General features: G+C 38.2%; 1 protein-coding gene across 9 annotated transcripts in view; it reads right to left on the minus strand.

Moving 5' to 3' along the window:
- Nucleotides 1-800: 800 nt before the first annotated feature.
- Nucleotides 801-26,348, minus strand: part of HEPACAM2 (HEPACAM family member 2) — a 55,765-nt gene continuing 30,217 nt past the window's right edge. For 3 of the 9 annotated variants that reach the window (XM_047753520.1, XM_047753519.1, XM_047753514.1), the window contains exons 4-10: nucleotides 24,026-24,322; nucleotides 9,353-9,478; nucleotides 9,240-9,264; nucleotides 9,110-9,147; nucleotides 7,484-7,557; nucleotides 4,180-4,289; nucleotides 2,928-3,728 (exon numbers count right to left, since the gene is read on the minus strand). In XM_047753520.1, coding sequence (XP_047609476.1) covers nucleotides 3,617-3,728; nucleotides 4,180-4,289; nucleotides 7,484-7,557; nucleotides 9,110-9,147; nucleotides 9,240-9,264; nucleotides 9,353-9,478; nucleotides 24,026-24,322 — 782 coding nt within the window. In that variant the 3' untranslated portion in view covers nucleotides 2,928-3,616. Of the gene's footprint in view, nucleotides 1,470-2,922; nucleotides 3,729-4,175; nucleotides 4,290-7,483; nucleotides 7,558-9,109; nucleotides 9,148-9,239; nucleotides 9,265-9,352; nucleotides 9,479-24,025; nucleotides 24,323-26,348 lie in introns of those variants that run through there. The other 6 variants (XM_047753516.1, XM_047753522.1, XM_047753523.1 and 3 more) reach the window with 6 other exon arrangements.

Here is a 26,348-nt window from a genome sequence, read left to right on the forward strand (position 1 = left end):
TATTTATGGTAAGACTGACTGACTTTTCTAGCAGAAAAATATGTAAGAGTGGAAGAGAAAAAAGACCAGGAAAGAAGAAAGGGTAGGTTGTAGGACTTATTTAATTATCCTTTCACCATATTTTATGAAAATATGGGAGGTATATATAAATATAGTGGTTCATTTGAAATAATTTAAAAAAGAAATGCTATTCTTTCATTTTCTTTCTTCTGTAATAAGAGGCCATGAGACATAGTTTTAGAGACAGAAAATACAGTCATTTCTTCTTTTTTAATAGTTGCAAGGTTAGCCATTGTATGGACCTAATGTCATTAATGTCATTTTAAAATCTCCCATTGGTGTGTATTTGGGTTGTTTCTACCTTTATTTGGCCAGGATGGAATCCTAAAGAGCAGCATTGCCAGGTCAGTGTCTGTATGCAATGTCAATAGACATAAATAACTTGTCTTTGGTCTTCAAGATCTGTCCCCTCTCCCTGGGCCTCACTGAGTCCTGAAAGGTTGCCTTGTGCCAATGTGTTTACCTGCTTCTCTTAGGCCTCAGACCAACTTCCCCCCACAGAGTTTCTGCAATCTAACTTTTGGTCATCTAGTAGTTTTATGTGGTACCTTTCCCAGAATCCACATTTCAATACAGCAAAAATTTCAACCATGAAAAGTAAATACCCAGATGAGAGCAAGGTTCTTATTTCAGTAGCTCTCTATAAGCTACACGCTATTGTTCACTGGAAAATAAAGATAAAAAATTCTAGTCTTTTACATAAAACTTTTCTCAATAAGACAAAGAATCAAGGCCACATAAAAGCAGAAAGAGAATAATTTATTTGAATCTTTCCTTGAACAAAAATAAAAATAAGTCATTTCCTTCGACATTTAACAAGTCTTTTCAAAAACAGCACTGGTAATTGACAACCTAGGAGAAGGCACAGTCTTGCTTTTGTGACAATCATCTTTATTACTCTGTGGTACAAATAGCAAGAAGGAAACTTGGGAATGAAATAAAAAGTAAATACAGCAATCTTAACAGTTATGAGAATTTAATAAAACAAAGGCTGCTGAAAATTTTAAAACATGTATGGTTTCCACATTGATAGGTTAGATAGTCAGTGCAGATGAAAGGGAAAGTATAGATTAGCACTAATTGAGCTTTGTAGGAAATTTGATACAAAAAAAGTAAATGGAAAGTCCCGTCCTTTTCTTCCTACCATTGGCATGATAAAGACTGTCCACTGAGAACTTTCTCCATGACGCTTACTCAACTCTGTAGCACAATGCATTGTGTGTCTGCTGGAAAATCTGCCATCCGATTTTTATAAATGACTCTATTCTGCATTAAAAGGAGTGATGAGTAAGAGGTATTGGGCTTGATGTCTTCACTGATTCCAGATGAATATACATTTCCACTGTTTTCCCTCAAAATGTGCTTTTGTGATTTTACTCCAACACATTGCTTTGCCCATGAATGCTCACCTGGTGGAGATATGTAAATTGTTCTATAGATTCCCAGTTCCACAAGTCAAAGAACCTTAAATTCTTTTATTCCTTTCCATAGCTGCAAGTAATATGAGTGTTTTGAAGCAGTTCAAGAAAATTACACTTACAAATTACATTTATACTTATACATTTAAGTATAGAGTAAGCCATCGCTAAATTCTGCAGATAATTTCCTTTTGAAACTAAAAGGTTTACTTACTTGAATGTCCTGTGAGCAAGTCTTGGGTTCAAAACAAACCATGCCAAGAGCATATAATGAAGTCAACAGACAGTATTAAATAAATGCAGCTGTAAGTTAATAAACAAATAACTGGGCCAAGTACTAGAATATGACCACAGGCCAACTTATCAATTTGTTAAATAGCAGTTTGTTTAGGTAATAGATACCTGGAGTAACGAAAACAACACAGCTATGATAGTCTAAGAGCCAAAGAAAAACTATTTTGGCTGTCTTTCCTATCTCAGAACCAACTGTCAAACAGAGGTAAAAGAAAGCAGTATAAGTCATAGTTCTTTACCCAGAGCAGGCACATTTACTTTGGGAATGCGGGGTAGAAGAGATTCACTAACCACTTGTAATACTGCATTATTTATTAAATTGATCTTTGAATTTAATTGGACCTAGAGAGTAAAACCATAGGCTATCAGCAAAGAAAAATGGTCTCTGCATGTTTAGGGAAAGTTTATTCTACTGAGGAATATTTATTCTACTAAGGACCACTGACTTTTAGCTAAACTAAGCAGACAGGAGCCCACTAAGCTTTGAAGTCCTTAAAAGACTGAGGCTCATTTAATCTTTTTCCCCAGCACATGGTTAATGACCTGGAAATGTTTGTGAATTGATTATAAATAAAACAAGTGCAAAAGAGTTTCTGATGGAATGAAAAGGAGACAATGACACACTCAAAGGGCAGCTCCCTCAGAAGGTGGAGAAGGAGGTGAGAAGAGAGAGGCCAAAGGAATGGGGGAGGGGAGGCACTGGGGCTGGGAGTGTGAGTGGGTGTTTTTGGGTGGACTGCCCTTAAGGAGCACACCCTCAACAGTAGGTAGATAGTCCTTTATGTGCTTGAAAAAGAGCTTTTCTGCTTTATTTATCACCTTCAAAGTTTACTTCTGAAATCAAGTTTCATATTTCCAAGAAAGTCTATAGACTGACAGCAGCCTAGTTTCAGAGAGTTATTTTTTTCCTTACTTTAGGGAATCACTTTTTTTTTTTCACATGCAAACCCTTCCTAATTACTTTATTTTGTGTTCTGAAATTAGGGCTGCCATATTCCACAGGTTAACAATCAGCATTTATTTCATGATTGGGAGTCTTAAAAGATCAATCAAAAGTTTTCCTTTAGTTTGCTTGCAGTCTAACTGTAAAAATAGATATATAGATAAAGGACATAGAGGAAAAAATAAGGTAATTTTATTTAATTGGACAAATTAGGAAGCAGATGTACTCTCATAATTCTTCCTATTCCTAATTTTTGACAAAGAAAAAGAATCCCTTCATTTTCTAGAAAGTAAAGAAGGTATGTATCATTTTAGAGATTTTTTTTGACTGTTATGGAATAATATCCCACTATTGTGTTCTACTAGATTAATAACAGCTATAAAGCAATTTTCTTTTCTTTTCAAACCAGAAGTTAGCTCTGTAAGGTCTGCACCTGATTCACCTGACTCCCTTTTCTCCAGGCTCCCTGAGACAAGAAGGAATGCACGGATGGGGTCCTCAGAGGTGCTCTGGCCATTATTTAGGCCCTAAATGACTGTACAGTCATCCCTCCACCTGCCCCCTACCTCAGGACTGCGTATCCTCCCCTTCCGACCATTTCCCATGCACTCAGCCACTACTAGCTGTTATTTTTGGTAGTTACCCAGAAGTGTGCATGAATTACTTTGCTAGAACTGTTTCTTTTGCCAAAGGGGAAGTTCCTGTGTGTGGTTATTGATGTTCTTCTCAAAGTCAATAAATGACAAATAAAGAAATGATGGAAGATGATTTGTGGCAGTTACACCTGCAGGCAGCTAGAGACCACAAAAAAGGGAAGTTCATTTTATGATTTCAAAAGACTGGAGGCTTAGTTTTTCCATGACTGGGAAGGGAAGGCGACTCCTTGGTGTCAGCCCCGAGGTTAACTGGATAAGTAGTTCCCTTGCTTTGGCCTCAGCTCAAGATTTACTTCTCTGGGTGAGAGGCCAATCCTTGCTGTGGTTCTGTTCACTTTGGAGTAGACAGCTTTGAATCTAGGAGAGGTGGGCATTTGATGGGGTCAGTGTTGGGCACAATTTGCAGGGTCTGTTTTTTCCTGGTTCTATTTGTATTGATAGGTCATTGGCTCTAAAAACCACCATAGCCACTGGAAAATCATCAAGATAACCAAGACGGTTTGAGAACTGGCCTAAGGAACCCTTTCTTACCCAGATGTGGATTTGCTGAGGGAAATGCTTGATCCTATAGCTCTGCTTCTGGTCCACTGGCCCAAGTACATGGCCTCTGAAGATACTTGTGTTAGCCTACTTTATTTCTGAAACACTTTTTTTTTTTTCCAGGTGGGAAAGTGTGTTCAAATGTACAGGAGCCATAATTTCCTGTTTTAATAGTTTTCTTCTGAGGCTTTCAATAAACTCTGGGGACAGCAGGGGCTGAATGCCGAGCTCTTTCAACATAGCATCATCAATGCAAGTTCATACTTACTCTGGATGGTCTTGCTGTTGGGCAGGGATATGTTGAATAACTTCGTAAATTGTACTGTGCAAATCTTGCCCTGGTACACCATCAGAGGCTTGGGTGGACCTAGTTGGCATCTAGAAAATGTGGCACATTAAAAGAACAGTAGACTAGTAAGCAGTATTTCCACTATGCTGCATAGCTGAAAATGACTGGAAGTGGTAAAGATTAGAGAATTAGAACATTTTAACTTCTCTTCAATGTTCATTTCCTCCTTGCTACAGTTCCCTGCACTTACCCTACTTCTGCAGAGGCATAGCCATGAGGTCAGAAGAGGATTAGTAGGACAAACTAACACTTTTTTTCTCCATTTAAGAAAACTGTTGGCAGTACTGAAAAGGAAATACAAAAAAAAAAAAAGAAAAAATAGCAAAAGAGAAGATATCAGGACAGCTTAGAATCAGACAGCATATATCATTATTTCTTATATTACATTTCAGTCTTACCTTTTTGACAGTATTTGCCAATCATGGGTGCAAGAGTGGTTTAGAAGAAAGAATAATGTACATCCAAAAGCCCTCATCACATCTCAAGTCAGTAGACAGCACCAAGAAATACAGAACACACAAAGGAAGATATTTTGGTTTGAATGCAGTACAGCAAACGAAAGACTTGGATGAATGTAGAAAGTTCAGTAGCATATTTCTGTCTGGTTAAAACCAACATGTATTTTATTGAAACTGGCATTCATGTTTCATTAACTCCTATTCCTTATAGTTGATATTGTTTTTCTTGTAAACACTGCTTTCCAAATACTTAGCTAAAGTCTGGTTCCTTCCTTATCCTAAACTTTTCCCATTTTCATCATACTTCTAACCACTTATAGTCCTTCAGATTTACACACAGCCCTTGATAAATTATGTGAAGAGTTCTTCATCTTATCCCAATTTGACCTGCCAGGTTACACTGGAACATCTTAGCTTTAGGTTTTGTTGGAAATTGCTTGTTTCCATTCCACTTGTTAAAGCTCTTATGGGCAGTCCTAGGCTATGTGATTCATCCTATCATTTTTGTGTCAAGGGGATTTCTGGCTTAGGGTTTTTACTTAAGATCTTTTTATTTTTTTAAAATTTAATTAAATTTTTTTGGCCATACCTGTGCCATGTAGAAGTTTCCAGGTCAGGGACTGAACCCATGCCACAGCAGCAACCCAAGCCACTACAGTGACAACGCTGGATCCTTAACCCACTGTACCACAAAGGAACTCCTGTGATTTTCTTAGGTATAGAAGTGTTCAGGGGCTATGATAAAATAAATCTATTGGTAACGACTAATTTACTCACCTAGCCTAATATTAGAGCTGTTATAAATTAATCTAGCTGTTCATTTCAGTAATGAACACTGCATTTCACAAAGCAATAGTGTTTGCAATGCAGTTTTGCCCTTCATCTGTGAGGATATAGGAGAAAATGTCCCAATAAAAATGTAGAAAGGAGAGACCCCGGCCATGATGACTAAGCAAAGTCCAGCCAACTGCCCCAACCACCCCTCCCCACGCATCTGCTTCTGTAAATTTGTTTCCGCATCTACCACCTTGCCTGACATCACTCCGGTCCAACTAGCCAAGCATGGACCCGGAAGAAGTAGCCTATAAAAGCCTTGTGAAACCCTTCTTCCGGGCTCAGACTCTCAGACTCTGGGGATCCATCTCCTCTGAGCCCGCCGGCGTAATAAACCTGAGTTCTCAACTCTCCGAGTGCTCGCCTGGTTTCTCGCCGGGTAAAAGAGCTGATCCACTGCAGCCACAGAGCTGCTGGAGCTAGTACGCTATAGCCACAGGGCTGTCGCCAGAGCAGATATGCTGCAGCGCAGGGCTGCTGGTAGCTGCCCTAACAAGGATGCAGGCACTGATGCTATGACACACTCATGGGAGGATGAAATCCCCTCTGTTACTCACGTGACATTTGAGAAATAAAGCTTGTGGCCAGGTAACTTACTGGATGAACCTTAGAACATTATTATTATTTTATTTTTTTGTCTTGTAGCTCCTCACCCTAAAAAGTGGCATATGGAGGTTCCCAGGCTAGGGTTCTAATAGGAGCTGCAGTTGCTGGCCTACGCCACAGCCACAGCAACGCCAGATTCAAGTAGTGTCTGTGACCTACACCACAGCTCACGGCAACACTGGATCCTTAACCCACCGAGCAAGGCCAGGGATTGAACCTGCAACCTCATGGTTCCTAGCTGGATTCGTTTCCACTCTGCCACGACGGGAACTCCAAACCTTAGAACTTCAGATAGAATGTTCTGAACGAGGGAGGTAACCAATTCCTAACAACAAATATTTCTTTTTAAAAAAGGAAATGTAAATGCCTGGAGGCAAGAAGTCATTTCTGACCCCTTCCTTAAATGAACTACCATAGGGAATAAGGAAGCAGAGGAAAGATCAGTGGTACACACATCTATAAAAATGTTAATGGTTGGAGTTCCCGTCGTGGCACAGTGGTTAACGAATCCGACTAGGAACCATGAGGTTGCGGGTTCGGTCCCTGCCCTTGCTCAGTGGGTTAATGATCCGACGTTGCCGTGAGCTGTGGTGTAGGTTGCAGACGCGGCTCGGATCCCGAGTTGCTGTGGCTCTGGCGTAGGCCGATAGCTACAGCTCTGATTCGACCCCTAGCCTGAGAACCTCCATATGCCTCGGGAGCGGTCCAAGAAATAGCAGCAACAACAACAACAACAACAAAAATGTTAATGGGCTGATTAGCTTGGAGAAACAGCCTACATGTCCGGTAAATAAAACTGACTGCTTAAAAGACCCTGTCTGTGCAGACTGAAAAAAATGGCTCCAATTGTATAAAAGTTTCCCCTCTCATATCTCATTCACCTTTAGGATTAAAATAAAGATATGCACCTGCATACTTTTATATGGTACCTTTCTTCTGAAGGTATAATCGCTTGTCTTCGCAATGTCCTCAGGAGATATGAGGGAGAAATGAAGGGGAAACTGGGCAAGAGAAAGTCAGTGAAGTGACAGGCTGCAATCATCAAAGTGATAAAGAATGATTTAAATCAGGGTCTCTCAGTACCCTATTTATTCATTTTTCTTGACCTTCAACCTTGTTAGTTCTTGCTTCACTGACCTTACTAGGTGAAGAATGTTTACGAATTAGTGTAACTTCCTTGTTTGTGTTAGTCTTATTGATAGAGGCTGAGAAAGATGCTTTAGATCCCCAGATCCGGCAATGTCATTCATTACAGAGTGAATAAACACTGCTGAGGGTAATGCAGCCATTTGCCACAGTGCTAATCAGCCAATAGGAAAACCAACCCTGGGAACACCAGAAGCATCTGGAAAAGCAACAAATTCATAAATTCCAAAGTCATCCAGAGCATCTTCATGGCCTGAAATGGAAAACAAATACAACTTACAAACCAAATGCCTCAAATTGCTGTGTGTGTTTTTTTTTCTAAAAAACCTTTATAAAACTTATCTTTATTGATTACTTCAAGTTATATGAATATAAAACCAATTTAACATTTCCTAATCCCCTATAGTCATTTCCAAATCCCCTATAGCAGTGTTGGAAATCACTCCTTTTGAGCTAAGAATTGAAACTGAATTGGGACAATTATTCTTTTTTTTTTTTTTTGTCTTTTTGCTATTTCTTGGGCCGCTTCCACGGCATATGGAGGTTCCCAGGCTAGGGGTCCAATCGGAGCTGCAGCCACCGGCCTACGCCAGAGCCACAGCAACGCGGGATCCGAGCCGCGTCTGCAACCTACACCACAGCTCACGGCAATGCCGGATCGTTAACCCACTGAGCAAGGGCAGGGATCGAACCCGCAACCTCATGGTTCCTAGTCGGATTCGTTAACCACTGCGCCACCACGGGAACTCCAGGGACAATTATTCTTAAAGTCTAATGTGGCATCAGTGTATTATATATTCAGATAAACATATGTGAGAAGGCTTGTCTTTTGTAATTCTAAGTTACCAGAGACTTAAGGACACCAAGGCTTCAATCTGGACCCTGTTAGATCTAACAGAGACCACCAGGGCTAACAAGAAGAAATGCGCAACTACAGCTGCCCATACATACAAAATATAGTACAAATCCAAGATCACCTATACTCTCATCTGTAAAATGACAGTGGTGGGGAGCTTGGAAGGAACCATATGTTCTCTGGGGCTTTTCTAATCTCTGATACTCTATCATTTGCGAGAAAGGACTAGATAAAAGGAAGAAGACCCACATTTACTAAGTATCCAGGCATCATATTAGGCACCCCGCCTACATCATTGTATTGAATTCTCAGAGCAACCCTAAGGGGAAGTTATGATCTCTACTGTATAGATGAGTTGAGGTCAGAAAAAATAATTAGTTTTCCCAAGGTGACACCGGGGAAAAGTGGCAGAGATATGAGACAGAAGCCCAGCTCCTGTGACTGAAATGCCTGAGCAAAAGACCCATTGTTAACTTATAATAACTCAGTAGGGAGTCAGAAGAGATGGCAATAAGGGGACCGCTGGGGACAAAGAAACAGGCTTTCTTCTTTCCCTGGGATGGAACTGCCAGTATTGTATCTGCTTTAGGAACTGACACAGTGTGAGAACCCTTGGGTGTTTTCAAAATAATAAGAGGATCAATGGAATAGGATTCAGCTGAACCCAGTGATGGTGGGCAAGTGACAGTCTCTCTGAGTCTTAGTTCTCTTGCCTGTAAAAGGGAGTTGAAAGCGTCTTTCAGGTTTAACTTATAAATCTGTGTTACTTAAATAAAACTAATACAAAGGATAGCATTCTGTGAAGGCAGCAATCCTGGGAAGGGATCGTTAATATTATCTCATGAATTCTCTTATATCTCTTATGTACATTCTATGTAATAATTAATAGCAACAATATTAATTCATATACATTAACACTGATAATAACCCCTTTCAGCTCAGCCATTACCTGAAAATGTTTGAGGTTTCCTGTATTCTGTTTCTGGCCTGAAAAGAAAAATGGGCATTTCTGTTAGTCTTAATCACTGAGAAAAGAGGATTCTATAAAAAAATTATTGTTATAGACACATATACATTACCTGCCTTCTAGTTTCTGTTTTATAACTAAACCGAGAAAGCAAAAACATCGTAAGACACTTTTTAGTATATATATAAAATCATTCAAAGAAATTTTTCCCCCAATTTAACATACCTTTGTAGGGTTGATATTTTTTCCATAGGAGGAGAAGACCCATGGATAGAATCAAAAAAAGTGATATTCCAGTTATACTTGCTAAAGGGGACAATGATTTCCCTTTTTGTGCAAGCTTCTCTATTCCTAAATAAAAAGGCAAATATATATATATTTAATATTTTTATTAAAGATCAATAATATATAGTTTTACTTTATGCTTTATCTGAAATGGTACACTACTGCAAAAATCTATCTATCTATCTATCTATCTACCTATCGAGAAGAGAATCTGAGAGACCAAACAGAAGGGATGTACTTGTTTTAGAATCTATATTAAATTCTCTAAGGATATTAGTGATTAGAAACGTGGTGAGCTGTCCAGAATGATATTGATATGTTGTACCAGATGTAGCAAATAACTCACACCATACTTTTTAATAGTGTTGGTGAGTATTTAACTTAGATTTGTTTGACCTCATTGTGTAAAATGTCCCCAGATGCTAGGTTGTTTTCTCTCTCTCTCCTTTAATCTCACTATTTTAGCATAATTCAAGTATGTATTTTCCAGGGAGGTGGTATGTGATTAAGGTGTGTGAAGGAAGGTATAAATTTCAAATATACCTTACCATTTTTAGACCAATAGAGAAATTTTTTTTTTGTCTTTTTGTCTTTTTGCTATTTCTTGGGCCGCTCCCGCAGCATACGGAGGTGCCCAGGCTAGGGGTTGAATCGGAGCTGCAGCCACCAGCCTACGCCAGAGCCATAGCAACACGGGATCCGAGCCGCGTCTGCAACCTACACCACAGCTCAGGCAATGCTGAATCATTAACCCACTGAGCAAGGGCAGGGCCCGAACCCTCAACCTCATGGTTCCTAGTCGGATTCGTTAACCACTGCGCCACAATGGGAACTCCCCAAAAGAGAAATTTTAATCTTTAAACTAGAATGTGCATGTAATTGCCAATAAAATACTGAAAGCCCCACCTTGTGACTACAATTCACTTTGTTTTGCAAGTCATTCCTTTTGTTAACATTCCTACATAAGATATAGTGTTAACAGCTAACACCTACTGAGCATTTATAATATGGTGGGCTTTGTTTTAAGAGAGCATGATACATACTAACCCACAGAATGTTCACAACAATGTTATTAGGGAGGTATTATTGTTATTATCCCCTCTTATAGATAGGGAATCTGAGGCATGCTCAAGATCACTCAGGCAGTAAGTGGCAGAGTCCAGATAGGACCCCAGGCTCTTGACAAAATTGCCTCACTTTGATGCTGTTTGAACACAACTTTTTTTTTTTTTCTTCTGCTTTTTAGGGCTGCACCTGTGGCACATGGAGGTTCCCAGGCTAGGGGTTGAATCGGAGCTACAGCTGCCGGCCTACACCACAGCCACAACAACACTGGATCCTTAACCCACTGAGCAAAGCCAGGGATCGAACCCTCAACTTCATGGTTCCTAGTTGGATTTGTTTCCGCTGCACCATGATGGGAACTCCTGAACACAACTTATTAAGTATGGCAATGTTAACACCAAACGTCCTTAATCAAAGACGTTCCTATAAAGTGGAAGTTGTTGGGACTTCCAACAAAAAGCGAGTAACAGATGTCTTCCCTATTATTGTGTGAATAAGATACTGATGTGGAGATGAATTGTGGCAGTTGCCCGTCCCTTTCCAGCTTACTGTGCAAGTGAAAGTCATGGGATGTGACTTCTCTTCCAGCTTGGTGGAGAACAGCTTGGAGCATCCAGGTGTCGTGAAAAACGTGGTGGGCATTCAGCTCTGCAATAAATATCCAGCCTGCACCCTGCTGTCTTCCACCATGAAGCCTCTGCTGAGGTCTCCAGGGCCATTACAGTAATGAAACATTAAATCTGTCCTTTCTTTCCTTGTGCACCTGTACATATTCTCTCTTGGCTCTTCTACCTATAGGTACGTTCGCTTTTTAATCTTCCCAGAATCTTTTCATGATGTAGCGTAAATCACGTATGTTAAATTCCAGTTAAAAAGTCATGGAAATCATGATATTGCCTCTAATTTTTCCATGTAATGCTGTCCTTTAAGTACTTAAGAGTTTAAGCAAATTGTTTTTCATCACCCAAAATCTTTATAATCTCAGGTGGGACGTGTATACATTTCTGATATGCATTCAAAGAATTGTGTTCCTAAAATGTTCTTTTTATGGGGTTATAATAGCATGTGATATTTATGCCTTTAAACAGATTTTATTTTATTTTATTTTACTGTCTTTTTTTAAGGCCGCACCTGCGGCATGTGCACATTCCCAGGCTAGGGGTCTAATCGGAGCTACGGCTGCCAGCCTACACCACAGCCACAACAACGCCAGATCCAAGCCATGTCTGCGACCTACCCCACAGCTCACTGGCAATGCTGGATCCTTAATCCACTGAGAGAGGCCAGAGATCAAACCTCAACCTCATGTTTCCTAGCTGGATTCATTTCCACTGTGCCATGACTGAAACTCCTAAACAGATTTTAAATTAAACTCTTTTCAACTTTGGGTTGAACAAATAAATGCAAGGTAGTATAAATGGACTAGAATGGCAATTTATTATTTCTGATCTAGACTATAACATGACAAAACTTATTAAAATATTAATTTTCCTCCTTTTATCTGCTAATAATTTGTAGAATAATTAGTATTTTCCCACTGTTAGAAAGCTGATCTTTTAATTTGGAACTACTTTAGCACTTTGATGATCTCTCTGTGGGCTCTTAGCCTTTCTTTAGATACTGTGCTCTTACTTCGTTCTCTTTAAAGAGCTGGGCAAATCTGGGTGAGCTATGACTCTAATGGTCTGGATTTTCACATTAGTAAAATGATGAGGTTAGAGTTAATTGCCTTTAAGTGCTCTTATTGCTCTGATTTTTTTTTTAGGCAGCCAGAAAGTTTTACATGAAGTTTATTACGTAAATAGGATACTATACCCAACAGGCATGCTAATAACTGAGTATCCCAAAAAATTGTATGCACATATACATATAAAAGCTATAAATTTTACTGATACAAAGGATGTGTAGCATGTAATTTAGAATTAATAATAAACTGGAGTTCCTGTCGTGGCGCAGTGGTTAACGAATCCGACTAGGAACCATGAGGTTGCGGGTTCGGTCCCTGCCCTTGCTCAGTGGGTTAACGATCCGGCATTGCCGTGAGCTGTGGTGTAGGTTGCAGACGCGGCTCGGATCCCGCGTTGCTGTGGCTCTGGCGTAGGCCGGTGGCTACAGCTCCGATTCGACCCCTAGCCTGGGAACCTCCATATGCCGCAGAAGCGGCCCAAAGAAATAGCAAAAAGACAAAAAAAAAAATTAAAAAAAAATAAACTATGCAATACTCTTCACTATTAATTTCTTTTCTTTCTTTTTTTTTTTTTTGCTTTTTATGGCCATACCTGAGGCATATGGAATTTCCCAGGCTAGGGGTCGAATCAGAACTGCAGCTGCCGACTTACACCACAGTCACAGCAAGGCCGATCCAGTTTTTCTTATGAAATGTCCATTTTTAATCTAAAGCAATACTTATCTTAAGAAATTTATCTAATTCTTAATTTCTCTCATACTAGTCTGGCTACATCAGCTTTCTTTTGACTGTATGGTTTACTGTTCATCCTTTCACTTTCAACTTCTCAGTATCCTTAAATGTAAGGTGTATCTCTTACAAGTATTAAATAATTTTAAAATCCAGTTTGATATTTGTCTTTCAGTTGGAATATTTAGTTCATTAATATGTTTTATATTAGATTTCATTTTGTTTTCATTTGCACCTTAACTATAAAATGAGATGGCAGAAACATGTATTGAAAGAGCAAATGTTGGAGCTCCCGTCATGGCTCAGTGGTTAATGAACCCGACTAGTATCCATGAGGACGTGGGTTCTATCCCTGGCCTTGCTCAGTGGGTTAAGGATCCGGTATTGCTGTGAGCTGTGGTGGAGGTCATAGATGTGGCTCAGATCTGGTCTTGCTGTGGCTGTGGTGTAGGCTGGCAGCTGTAGCTCCAATTCACCTCCTAGCCTGGGAACCTCCATATGCCATGGGTACAGCCCTAAAAAAACAAAAAGACACACACACAAAAAAAGAGCAAATGTAATTATTTCAACATAGTAAAAACTATGACAAACCCACAGACAACATAATACTCAACAGTGAAAAGCTGAAAGTCTTTCCACTACAATATGAAACAAGACAAGGATGCTCACTCTCACTATTTCTATTCAACATGGTATTGGGAGTCCTAACTGCAGAAATAAATATATAAAAAAACATAAAAAAGATGAATGGATTAGTAAGATGTGGTACATATATACAATGGACTACTACTCAGCCATAAAAAGAACAAAATAATGCCATTTGCATGCAGCTACAGAGTCTCATACCAAATGAAGTTAGTCAGAAAGACAAATGCCACATATCACTTATATGTGGAATCTAAAATATGGCACAAATGAACCTATCTACAAAACAGAAAGAGACTCACAGACCTAAGAGAGCAAATGAATAAGCAAAGAGGTCTTGCTGTATAGCATAGGGAACTATAGCCAATCACTTGTGACAGAATATGTGGAAGATAGTATGAGAACAAGTATATATATATATATATAAACACACACACACACACACACACACACGACCAAGTCACTTTGCTGTATTGAAGAAATCAACAGAACATTGTAAATCAACCATACTTCAATTAAAAAAAAAAAAAAAGATGTAGAGAACAGACTTGTAGTTGCCAAGGGGGAGGGGGAGGAAGTGGGAAGGACAGAGTGTTTGGGTGGTAGATGCAAACTATTACATGTAAAATGGATAAGCAATGAGGTCCTATTATACAGCATAGGGAACTATATCCAATCTCCTGGGACAGAACATGATGTAAGACTGTATGAGAAAAAGAACATATATATATATATATATATATATATATATATATATATGTATGACTGGGTCACTATGCAGTACAGCAGAAATTGACACACCACTGTAAATCAATTTTACTTTAATAAAAATAAAATAAAATGTAATTATTGAATGTTGGCAAAAAATTTAAAAAGGCAATAAAAAGAAATAAAAGTTATCTAAATTGGAAGGAAAGAGGTCAAACTGCCATTATTTGCTGATGAATGATATTATATCTAGAAAACCCTAAAGACTCCACACCAAAACTACTAGAACTGATAAATAAATCAGAAGGTAGCAGAATACAAGATTAACATACGATATATGTTGCATTTCTTTTTTTTGTCTTTTTGCTATTTCTTGGGCCACTCCCGTGGCATATGGAGGTTCCCAGGCTAGGGGTCGAATCGGAGCTGTAGCTGCCAGCCTACGCCAGAGCCACAGCAATGCGGGATCCGAGCCGTGTCTGCAACCTACACCATAGCTCATGGCAAGGCCGGATCATAAACCCACTGAGCAAGGCCAGGGATCGAACCCACAACCTCATGGTTCCTAGGGATTCGTTAACTGCTGCTGTGCCACGACGGGAACTCCCATATGTTGCACTTCTTTACACTAACAATGAAATATCAGAAAGGGAAAACTAAAAAAAAAATCCCTTTTAAAAATTTAACCAAAAAAATACTCAGGAATAAACCTGAGGAAAGAGGTAAAAGACTTATATGATAACTATAAAATAAAACACTGGTAATGGAAACTGATGATGATTCAAAGAAATGGAAAGATATCCCAGACACTTGGATTGGAAGAATTAATATTGTTTAAATGCTACCCAAGGCAATCTACAGATACAATGCAATCCCTATCAAATCATTTTTCACAGAATTAGAACAAGTAATCCTAAAATTTATATGGAACCGTAAAAGATCCAGAATTGCCAAAGCCATCCTGAGGAAAAATAACAATGGAAGCATAACCTTCCCAGACTTCAGACAATACCACAAAGCTACTGTAACAACTGAAAAAAAAAATGCATTGGCACAAAAACAGACATATGGATCAATGGATCAACTAATCTTTGACGAAGGAGGCAAGAATATAAAATGGGAAAAAGGCAGTCTCTTTAGCAAATGGTGTTGGGAAAGCTGGACATCCTCATGTAAATCCATGAAGTTAGAACACACTCTCACATAATACACAAAACAAACTCAGAATGGCTTAATGACTTAAACATAAGACAAAACACCGTAAAACTCCTAGAAGAGAATGTGGGTAAAATATTCTCTTACATAAATTGTACCAATGTTTTCTTAGGTTAATCTTCCAAAGCAATAGAAATAAAACCAAAAATAACAAATAGGACCTAATAAAATTTATAAGCTTCTGCACAGCAAAGGAAGCCATAAATAAACAAAAAACAACCTATGGACTGGGAGAAAATATTTGCAAATGATGTGTCCAACAAGGACCTAATTTCCAAAGTATATAGACAGTTCATGCAACTCAAAATCAAAATCACAAACAACCCAATCAAAAAAAAAAAAAAAAAAAGCACAGAAGACTTAAACAGACATTTCTGCAGAGAAAACATATAGATGGCCAACAGGCACATGAAATGATAATCAAAACTTAAGCCACTATGGAGAACAGTATGGAGCTCCCTTAAAAAAAAACTGAAAATAGAGCTACCATATGATCTAGCAATCTCACTCTTGGGCATATATTTGGAAAAGAAGAAAACTCTAATTTGAAAAGTTACATGCACCTGAATGTTCATTGTTGCACTACTTACAATAGCCAAGGCAGGGAAGCAATTTAAGTGTCCTTTAACGGATGAACACACACACATATACATATATACACAATGGAATATTACTCAGCCATAAAAAAGAATGAAATAATGCCATTTGCAGCAAAATGGATGGGCCCAGAAATCATCATACTAAGTGAAGTAAGTCAGAGAAATATAAATATATGATATTACTTATATATGAAATCTAAAAAAATAATACAAGTGAACTTATTTATAAAATAGGAACAGACTCACAAAGATAGAAAACAAACATATGGTTACCAGAGGGGAAAGGAGGTGGGGAAGGATAAATTAGGGGTATGAGGTTAACAGATAAATACTACTGTATATAAAATAGATGAACAACAAGGATTCGGTATATAGCACAAGGAACTATATCCAATATCTTGTAATAGTTATGAGATACACATATACATACATAATTTTTCAGATTCTTTGGATAGCAAAGTGGTTTCACACAATATTGTAAATCAACTATACTTCAATTTTTAAAAGTAATAACTTTTACCACCTACTACCTCCACTGTTCCACAATGCAATAATAACTTCCCTATTAAAGATGGGAAAGCTAAGATTCTAGTACAAGACTCAAATATAAATTAGTAGTGATGACTACAGTTCTATGCTTTTTCTACCATTCCTGCCTGACCATTATACAAGAAATAGAAATCCTTCAAATCATTAAGCCCAAATGTATTTGGTTCTACCATCTGGAAGTACAACAAATAAATCGAATCCTTTCTCTGCATGATGTCATCCCAATTGCTTGCTATATATCTCACTGCTCCCCTGAGAATTCTCTTGTTCAGATTTAACATCCCCAGATGGTTTTGTTGTTCTTTATATGACTGATTTTCACATTCTCTACCATCCTAGAGGTACAATTTTGCAAGTGCAAGAAAAGCCAGTCATTTTTACTTCTAAAGTGTAAATTCAAAAGGACCATACTCTGGTGCGGTTATCAATAAGATAAAGGCAAACAGAATGCTCTCTTGGGATTTACCAGTGATACAAAAGCAAAGTAATAAAGAAGAAAAATGGATAAGAAATACTAAGTAATAAAATGGGGCATGATTTAAGATGCAGTTTATGATTTGGGTGCCACTTTTAGCAAGTGAATTCTCTATTTCTTCATTTTAGATCCAATATTAAAATCAAACTGGCCAATTTTCAAATATGCATAATTATATGTATGTGCATTATATGTATGTAAAACCAGATGTACATTTGTCTCCCACTTGTTTGGTATAGATGTGTCCTATCAGTAATAATGAAAATAATAAAGAAATTTAAAGTGTCATTTGCAGGTACAGATAAATAATCTCAGAGATACAAAAATATTTCCCACAGTCAGTAAGTCCTCGAACTGAGACTGGAACATAGGTTTCTTTTCCTGATTGCAAATTTAATTTTTTGCTGTTAACCTTGGGCAAAGAATGGTCTTCATAATTCGCAGATAGACTTCTATGTATTTGGTTTTTCCTCTAACCTTTTCTAACACCAGATTCGATGTGATCTGACTCACTTCTTGATAGCCAGACTGCCTTCACCAAAATTCAATAACTCCCCTAATGTATTTTAGTGTAGTCCTAGCTGTTTTTTCCCCTTAAACTTGAAAATATTCTAATAATTATTTTCAGAGTATTTTTCATTCTAATGCTGAAGTTACACTCTGGCATACATCAGCTCTTTGCCAGGCACTTCCATGATCCTGATGCCTGATGTAGGTTTAACATACAAGGACTGGATGACTTACACTAGATAAGACATATCTCCTCCCCATCCTTCATTTTTAACTTTTTGTCCCTTTTACTTTGCATTTTCTAAAATGACTGAATTTGTACATTCTGTCCTACAGAGGATTCAAATCATTCCCTTTACCATTACTTCCTTATTTCTTCAAACTACTTCCTCATTGCCCTCTTCCCTCTCTCCCCCTTGGCCTCTATTAGCGCTTCACCCGAGAACCACCCTCAAGTGACCAGCCCCTGTCAGCCCCAAACCTTGGCAATGACAAAGGCCAAGTGTCTTTTCCCTGGAAAATAAAGAATAGGGGTAGTCTTTCTTCTCAGAACAAATGATCTTCCCTGTTGGGTCCCCTTCTCCTCAAGAGTATCCTGACTTTCTATCCTCAACACTGCTTTTCTATCCCAGGACATACACTATTTATTATGTCCAGTATTTCATTTTATTTTTTTGGCCAGGCTTGTGGCATGTGGAAGTTCCCAGGCCAGGGATCGAACCAAGGCCACTGCAGTGATGACACCATATTCTTAACCCGCTGTGTCACAAGGGAACTCCCAGGTCCAGTATTTGAAATTGACAAGATAAAAAATGCCAAACATGTCTATGATCAAATCAAGGGGCACAGTAGCTGTGGTCTCAGCTCTAGGCAAGTGGATTTCCAGACCCAACTTGAAAATAAGACAACAGGGAAATTCTGACCCTACTGCCACAAAGAATGTACAGGGATCCCAAGTGCAGTTCTGAACATTGGCGGGAGCCCCATTCTTTCTCCTTTCAGAGAGTTTTCTACTCTTTAGCACATAGCATGCCATTCTCCCCATTATTTAAACATGATTGACTCACTTACCAAAGCCCTAGTGCAAATGCTATTTGACCCCTCCCTAGGCAAACAAATAAAATGAAATAACATATTAACTGCAAATATGGGCAAGAGGTGTGGTATCCATGGTATCATAGCCCTGCTGTTTGAGAGACTGCACCTAAAACAGGACAGCCATATGCTACCAGTCAGTGTGTCTATTTCTAGATCAGAATGGAGTATTGAGAGCTCTCCCGGTTGGTCTGTTAGCTGAGTATGGCCACTGATTCACGTTCCTTGGAAATGAGGGTGCTACACTGTTGGCCATGCTATTTCTACACTTTATCCTGGTTCCACCTGACAGACACAGTTATTCTGTGTTAGATGCTCATGGGATGTCACCTAAGGTTTCAGGGTCTGGATGTCAGGGCTGCAGTTTATCTCAGTTGTTGTCTCCCATGGTCCAAAGTAAAATACATCTCCTGGAGATGTTAACAAGAGTAATTTCTAGGTGGATAGAAGAAATCAATAAATTCATTATCCTTCCTTGGAGTAGCGTCATTTCCCTATTCTCTTCCTTATGAAAAGATGTGCAATAGAAATAAATATTTAAAATTACAGATTTCTGGAGTTCCTGTCATAGAGCAGTGGTTAACGAATCCGACTAGGAACCATGAGGTTGCGGGTTCGATCCCTGCCCTTGCTCAGTGGGTTAAAGGATCTGGCATTGCCGTGAGCTGTGGTGTAGGTTGCAGACGCGGCTCGGATCCCATGTTGCTGTGGCTCTGGTGTAGGCCAGTGGCTACAGCTCCGATTCGACCCCTAGCCTGGGAACCTCCATATGCCGCGGGAGTGGCCCTAGGAAAGGCAAAAAGACAAAAATAAATAAATAAATAAATAAAATAAAATAAAATAAAATAAAATTACAGATTTCTCAGGATCATGTACAAATTCAAAATACTTCACTTATGACTAAATCTTAAACTATTGCCATGTGGCCACTGAGAACACTAATAATTTATACACTGGAATGTTTCATTAAATGTGGACGTTTGGGAGTTCCCGTCGTGGCGCAGTGGTTAACGAATCCGACTAGGAGCCATGAGGTTGCGGGTTTGGTCCCTGCCCTTGCTCAGTGGGTTAACAATCCGGCATTGCCGTGAGCTGTGGTGTAGGTTGCAGACTCGGATCCCGCGTTGCTATGGCTCTGGCATAGGCCAGAGGCTACAGCTCCAATTCCACCCCTAGCCTGGGAACCTCCATATGCGGCAGGAGCGGCCCAAAGAAATAGCAAAAAAAAAAAAAAAAAAGACAAAAAAAATGTGGACATTTGAATTCTGATCATAAACATTTTCATTTTATACATATTGCATATCACAGTAGTAATTAAGGCTCAGTTAAATTTTAAAGTAGGGTCACCTGCATTCAAGGAAGTGTTTAATTAAGGTAATAAAATCATTCTTTTTTTCAAACTATGAATGCTTATTTTTTTGGCTCTGCCCATGGCATGGGATCGAATCCGTGCCACATCAGTGACCCAGGACACTGCAGTGACAGTGCCGGATCCTTACCCTCCTGTGCCACAAGGAACGCCTATGAAAGCTTATTTATTACTTTAATTGCTATTCTCTTCTTGAAACTTATATACTAGATATTCTAAGTTTCTCACTAACATGAAAGTGTACACATGTCTGGACAAACCAAAGTATCTGTTTGTATGTAGCATAAAATTAGTAAAGTTGATAAGAAAATACACACTATCTTGTACCTATATGTGACATATCTTGTATACATTTGTGACATTTCTTTTAGATAGCTCATTGATATTCTTGGTCAAGAACATCAAGAGAGAGTTTATTTTTAAAAAGGGTTTTAAATTCAAATATTATTTTATTACTTATTAGCTGTGTGACTTTGCCTATTTTCCTTGTTTTCTTTAGGCTATCTCCACTAAGATACAGAAAGGTCAACTGATATTGCAAATTAGATGTGAATCACAGCTCACAGAGGTGGAAGGCACCATCTGGTCTAGTCTTACACAGAGCTAATTGTCATATTCTCTAGCCTTCCTCTCCCCAACTGAAAAGCCCTATTAAAACTTTTGATTATTTCTGGACCTTGTTATTTTCTTTCCATAATCATGACCTTGGAGTTATCTTTGACGCCTTTTTCCTTTCCTTCCTACTTCTTATTGCTGAGACTTTTTGGTTGGCCATATTCTTTGCCTCATTAAAAAAAAAAGATGTTTGTCTATTTCTTACAACTAGACTCTGGTTATGCCAAAGATGACTTGGTTTCGAAAATATCTCAAAGGCAGGCATCTTATTCCTCTAAAGTATTTCAGATTCTCCATCAATACTAATATAGGTTGCTCATCAGGGTGGATGGTCAATGAGTGCTCAATTGATAGTTACAAGTGATGTCTTTTTTTTCGCTGAAGGTTTGTGTACCCTTAATCTGCATTGCAGATATTCATTCATTTGAAACTTCTAAAAAAATCAAAATGCTTAAAACACATTGATACCACTCCTTTTCTTTGACATCTGCCTCTGTTTAAGTTCTGCGGACATTTGGGGGTTGGAAAATAGCTCTAAAAACTACAAAGAGGTCACAAATGTTGATAACCCTGAATCCCTCTGAAAAACATGCACCTGCTCCTCTTATTTACAATAATAACAAATGCCTGGGCTTCATACAGGTCAAACAGGTTTTTTTACATTTTGCAAAAGGCAATTATTTGATATTAAGACTGTAGCTGTCTTTGGACCTTGGTAATAAGATCTTAATTAAATATTGGGGGCTTCTGTGTTATAACAATACCTTGGCTAAATATTAATGGAGAAAGCTTAGGTAGTGGGAAAGGCTTCACGGCAGTATACATCTACATAGTATAGCATGTTTTCACTTGCGATGAGCATGACATCCAGATTGCTACAGAATTATTTTATATACTGAATTATGGTGTGTTTCAAAATTATATTTCAGTTAGCCACTGAGGTAGAAAGCTGGCTAAACCTATTAAAAATTTAGAAAAATAGAAAGCAAAAGATGCTGTTTACAAACCATACAGCCTAATATGTGTATGCCTGCCACACATACTAGGTTGTAAGAAGCATCTTGTTAGCAGGAATAATTTTTTCAAATGGCATTCCCAATGCCTATCCTAGTATTTGGCACATAATTGGTGTTAAATAATGAATGAATGAGTGTCTGATTTATATAACTCTAAACACATATGCTTTGGGGACCTATAAAAGAAATGTATTCTTATCTATTGCCCACATGAGGCACAATTCATGTAAAAATTCTAGAGCTGATTATCAATAGAGTAGCCACCAGACATATGTGGCTATTTACATTAATATTAAAATTAAAAGAGATAAAAGTTTCAGTCCTTCAGCTGCATAACCATATTTTAAGTGATCAAAGGCCAAATGAGGCTAGGGGCTACCATACTGGATAGAGCAGATATCAAACTTTTCTTTCATTGCAGAAAGTTCCACTGGATAGCACTCTTCTAGAGAGTGTGGTATTTTCTTCACATGAGAAAAAAAACAAAACCACCATACCAATATGTAAATTCCAGTGTACTTGGATGATTTTGCAATATGAATACCCTCAACTTTAAGGAGTTTAGGGAAGACCTCACTCACCATATATTTATCAATATGTAGATTTATTATAGTCTTATAATTCTCAATGACTCCTGAAGTGTTTTTAAATAAATTCAGGAGATCCCACACGGCTCGGATCTGATGTTGCTGTGGCTGTGGTGCAGGCCAGCAGCTGCAGCTCCAATTTGACCCCTAGCCTGGGAACTTCCACATGTTGCACGTGTAGCCCTAAAAAGCAAAAAAAAAAAAAAAAAACAAACACAAAGAGTTTTTAAATAAATTCAAAAGGCTATGGAGCAAAAGAACACCTTAAACAAGGGGTGTTACACTTGTGTTAGCTTAATACTCAGATCCAAGACCCTAGGTGCCAGGTCCTGATCTGACAGGTCAGAGGTGTCTTAATGAAAATACATTATTAGACCTCTTCAAATGATTTAGATGCATGTGGTGCAAGGGCTACTTTCTGAAAAATTTAACCTAAGAATCACAAGGATTATATTATTGCTTTTTTAAATTGAAAAACAAAAAACACATGCACCGACTCTATGTAATGCACCCTATTCTGGGGACCAGGGCTACAGAGACAGAGGAAGAGAAGACATTAATGGAGAAGATATTAATGAGTGCTACCTTTTGCGAACTTGCTCCTCCACCAATCACTGGCACCCTGACCACCACTTCCTGCCCAAACCTGTCCCCAGGTTTTCCCCCAAGTGGAATCTGGCTTGTCTTTGTATGCAAAGATGAGTCCAAGAAGGACTTGATAGTAGAAGTAGTAGCAGTAGAAGCAAAAGAAAAAGGTGGAAGAGGAGGAGAAAGGAGATGAGAGGGAAGGGAGGGGAAAAGGGAGAAGAAGAAAAGAAAGAAAGAAGGAAGGAGAGAAGAGAATGGGCTTGAGAGATTGGAAGGAAGGAGAATGGACAAACTTGACTAGATATTGAGCAGGGCAACAAGGAAGAATCTGGGATGGGCATTTGGCTTTCTAGCTCAGGTTGGTAGATACCAGAGTCATTCACTTAAACAGGGAATGCAGAAAGAATGGAAAGAAGATGGTTCATTTTTAATATATTGGACCTGTATGCTGCCTCTGGTAGTTCAAAGTAGAAGGTAACTGGGTATACCATTTTAGAGCTTTAAAGATAAAGATTTGGGTTGTAACCAGTGTCACATGAAGCCATGGGAATGAATGAAATCACACTGTAGAGAGAGATGAGAAAGCTAGAAAGCTGGTAATTTGGTGGACATAAATATTTTAGGAAATTATTCTTAACTATTTGTGCACTGATGACTTTTCTGAAAATCAGATGATTTCTAGAAAATGCCAAACTTCACAGATTAACAAAATTTTGTACTTTCCAAGATGTTAGGAACCATGTTGAGAACTTCTACAGAGTTCAAGTTTTCAATAGCAAAAGAAGAGGAAGGTAGGAAAACCAGATTTCTAACTCATGGAGATTTATTCATTGGACCTAATGCAACAGCAGATATAAACCTTTTAAAGGAGTAGCTTGCTTCTCTTACATTCCTGTTTGTAAAATTAGAAAAAAAAGAATGCACATTTGGAAGTAATTTATTGAATTGGCTTTTTCTTTAGAGTTAGCAGTTGAATACTCTCTCCATTATTCTTCCTTTAACTTTAGAAACCATGGCTTAGTTAACTCAGAAAAGTGTTTCTTAGAGTAGATGAATAATCTCACAATGATATTCTCTTCCACATAGCTGTAAGGTAGGGCAGGGGAAGGCCAGCATGCATTTTTGTTTCATTGGGATCTCTGCCTTTTATGTTACACTTACCTACAGATGTGATGATGACTGTGAAATGAGCTTCATCTCGCCTTCCAGTTACATTGTTGTAAGCACAGCACATATAGTCAGTTGTCTTCTGGGCTATTTTCTCTGATGCAACTTCTAAGTGAGGCCCATGCTTAATGACATATGTGGTATTGTCAGTCTTCTGGATCCAGGAGTACGTGTTAGGAGGATAAGAATCAGCAGAGCAATCAAACAAGATGGCTTCTCCAATATCCACAGTAAACACTTCTCCAACTTTTAGTCCTTTATCAGAATTAACTCGAAGTCCATAAGGTCCATCTGCATTAATTGAAAAAAAGAAATCAAGGGGTGACATAATCAAAATACACTGGAGTTCCTGTCGTGGCTCGGTGGAAACAAATCTGACTAGTATCCATGAGGACGCAGGTTCAATCCCTGGCCTTGCTCAATGGGTTGAGAATCCAGGGTTGCCATGAGCTGTGGTGTAAGTCACAGATGAGGCTAGAATCTGGCATTGCTGTGGCTGTGGTGTAGGACAGTGGCTACAGCTCCAATTTGACTGCTAGCCTGGGAACCTCTATATGCCTCGGATGCAGCCCTAAAAAGACACACACACACACACACACACACACACACACACACACAAATTACAATATAGTTTTTGAATTTGAGAGAGCTTAGCAGTATTTTGTTTTTCATGAGAGACTTTGTGTTAAACTTGGGCAAATGGGCCCTCATTTAGATTCCCATTAAATGTTAAGGATCTAAAGATGTTTTATTCTGATACTAATGGAAATGAAAATAACTTGAAATGTGATTGAATTTCTTTGAAATAGTGAAAGCCTTGAAACTTAGGATATAATTTTATAGACACTGTCATTGTAATTGTGGTGCTAAGCTTTTAAGTCGTGTATTGACAAATCTGCAATCTTGTTAGACAAATTCCATCTTTCTGAAACTGTAATTGCACTTGAAAGCATTTTGAAAATAGATTATGGCCACTATGTTCTCTTTCACAACCGTTCCTTGAATATTATTTATTTTTCTTCTAAGTGCTAGGATAGTTTATGCAAATATTTAAGTTGCATAGTTTTACATGGAGCACAAAGTTGTGTAAATAGATATAGGAGTGTTCCATATTTTCATGAAATTTTAAGAAAGAATTTAAAAATTTCTCCCCACAAATTAAGGTTAGATTCAATTTGGAAAAAATACCTCTTCATTACCATCAACAAATATTCACTGATCATCAATAAACTACTTAATCACGGATACCCCATGGTGTTTCTCCTCACAGAGCAATATTCCTGTACCATTTTGCTATTTCTATGGCACGAGACTGCCTGCAGATGAAGACCCATTTCCCATTGATTTCTTCAAAGAATAAATTATAAGAGATTTTTAAAATATTCCCCAGCTATACCAATTCTTCTCATTCAGTTTCTATCCTGATTAAAAACTTTAAGGTATAAGCACTATTGTGGTCCTTTTTCAGCTGATCATAGACAATGTTTGTTGGATATCTGCCATCTGAATGCACTTTCAGTACTTATGCAGACAACCACATTTAATCTTTAAAGCAACCACATGAGTCAAATATTATTATTTCCATTGTAAGATGAAGGAAGAGATATTTAAAACATTAGTTTTCCCAAGGTCACAAAGCTAGTAAACAGCATATCTGGAACTCTAAAATATGTGTATTTAATTATTCATATTACCTCTCTAAAAATATTATTAAGTGGTATAACTTTCTTTTTTTCCTTTTTTTTTGGCTGCACCTTTGGCCTGTGGAAGTTCCCCGGGCCAGGGATCAAACCTGCACCATAGCAGTGACCTAAGCTGCTGCAGTAACAATGCTGGATCCTTAACTCATTGCGCCACAGGAAAACTCTGATATAACTCTCTGTATCAAAATAGTTGTTGGTTTTTCTAACTATATATTATTCATTCTATAAAAAATTATTGTCTAATTATATATTAATTTTGTACTTAATCAAGTAATCAAATATACTTGTTTGAGATTCACTAAGTGTAAGATAATATATTTGATGTGTAGGAGATTAAAAATGTGTGAGACACAGTTCCTATTCTCAAGGAATATATCAACTGGATAAGGCTATGTATAGTTTGCTCAAAATAACCTAATCTCCAAAGATTCTGATTACAAAAAAGTAATGACAGTTCATCTCTCACTGTGTGGAATAATATAATGTAGTATAACTAGGTTAAGTCCTGATTTTGTCAATGATTAGCCAAGTGTTCTTCAAAAGTCATTTACACTTTCAAGGTCTCACTTTCCTCATCTTTACTATAAAAATACTGACTGGATAACTGGTGTGAA

The sequence above is a fragment of the Phacochoerus africanus genome, chromosome 11, assembly GCF_016906955.1.
Source record: "Phacochoerus africanus isolate WHEZ1 chromosome 11, ROS_Pafr_v1, whole genome shotgun sequence".
Classification (NCBI taxonomy): domain Eukaryota; kingdom Metazoa; phylum Chordata; class Mammalia; order Artiodactyla; family Suidae; genus Phacochoerus; species Phacochoerus africanus.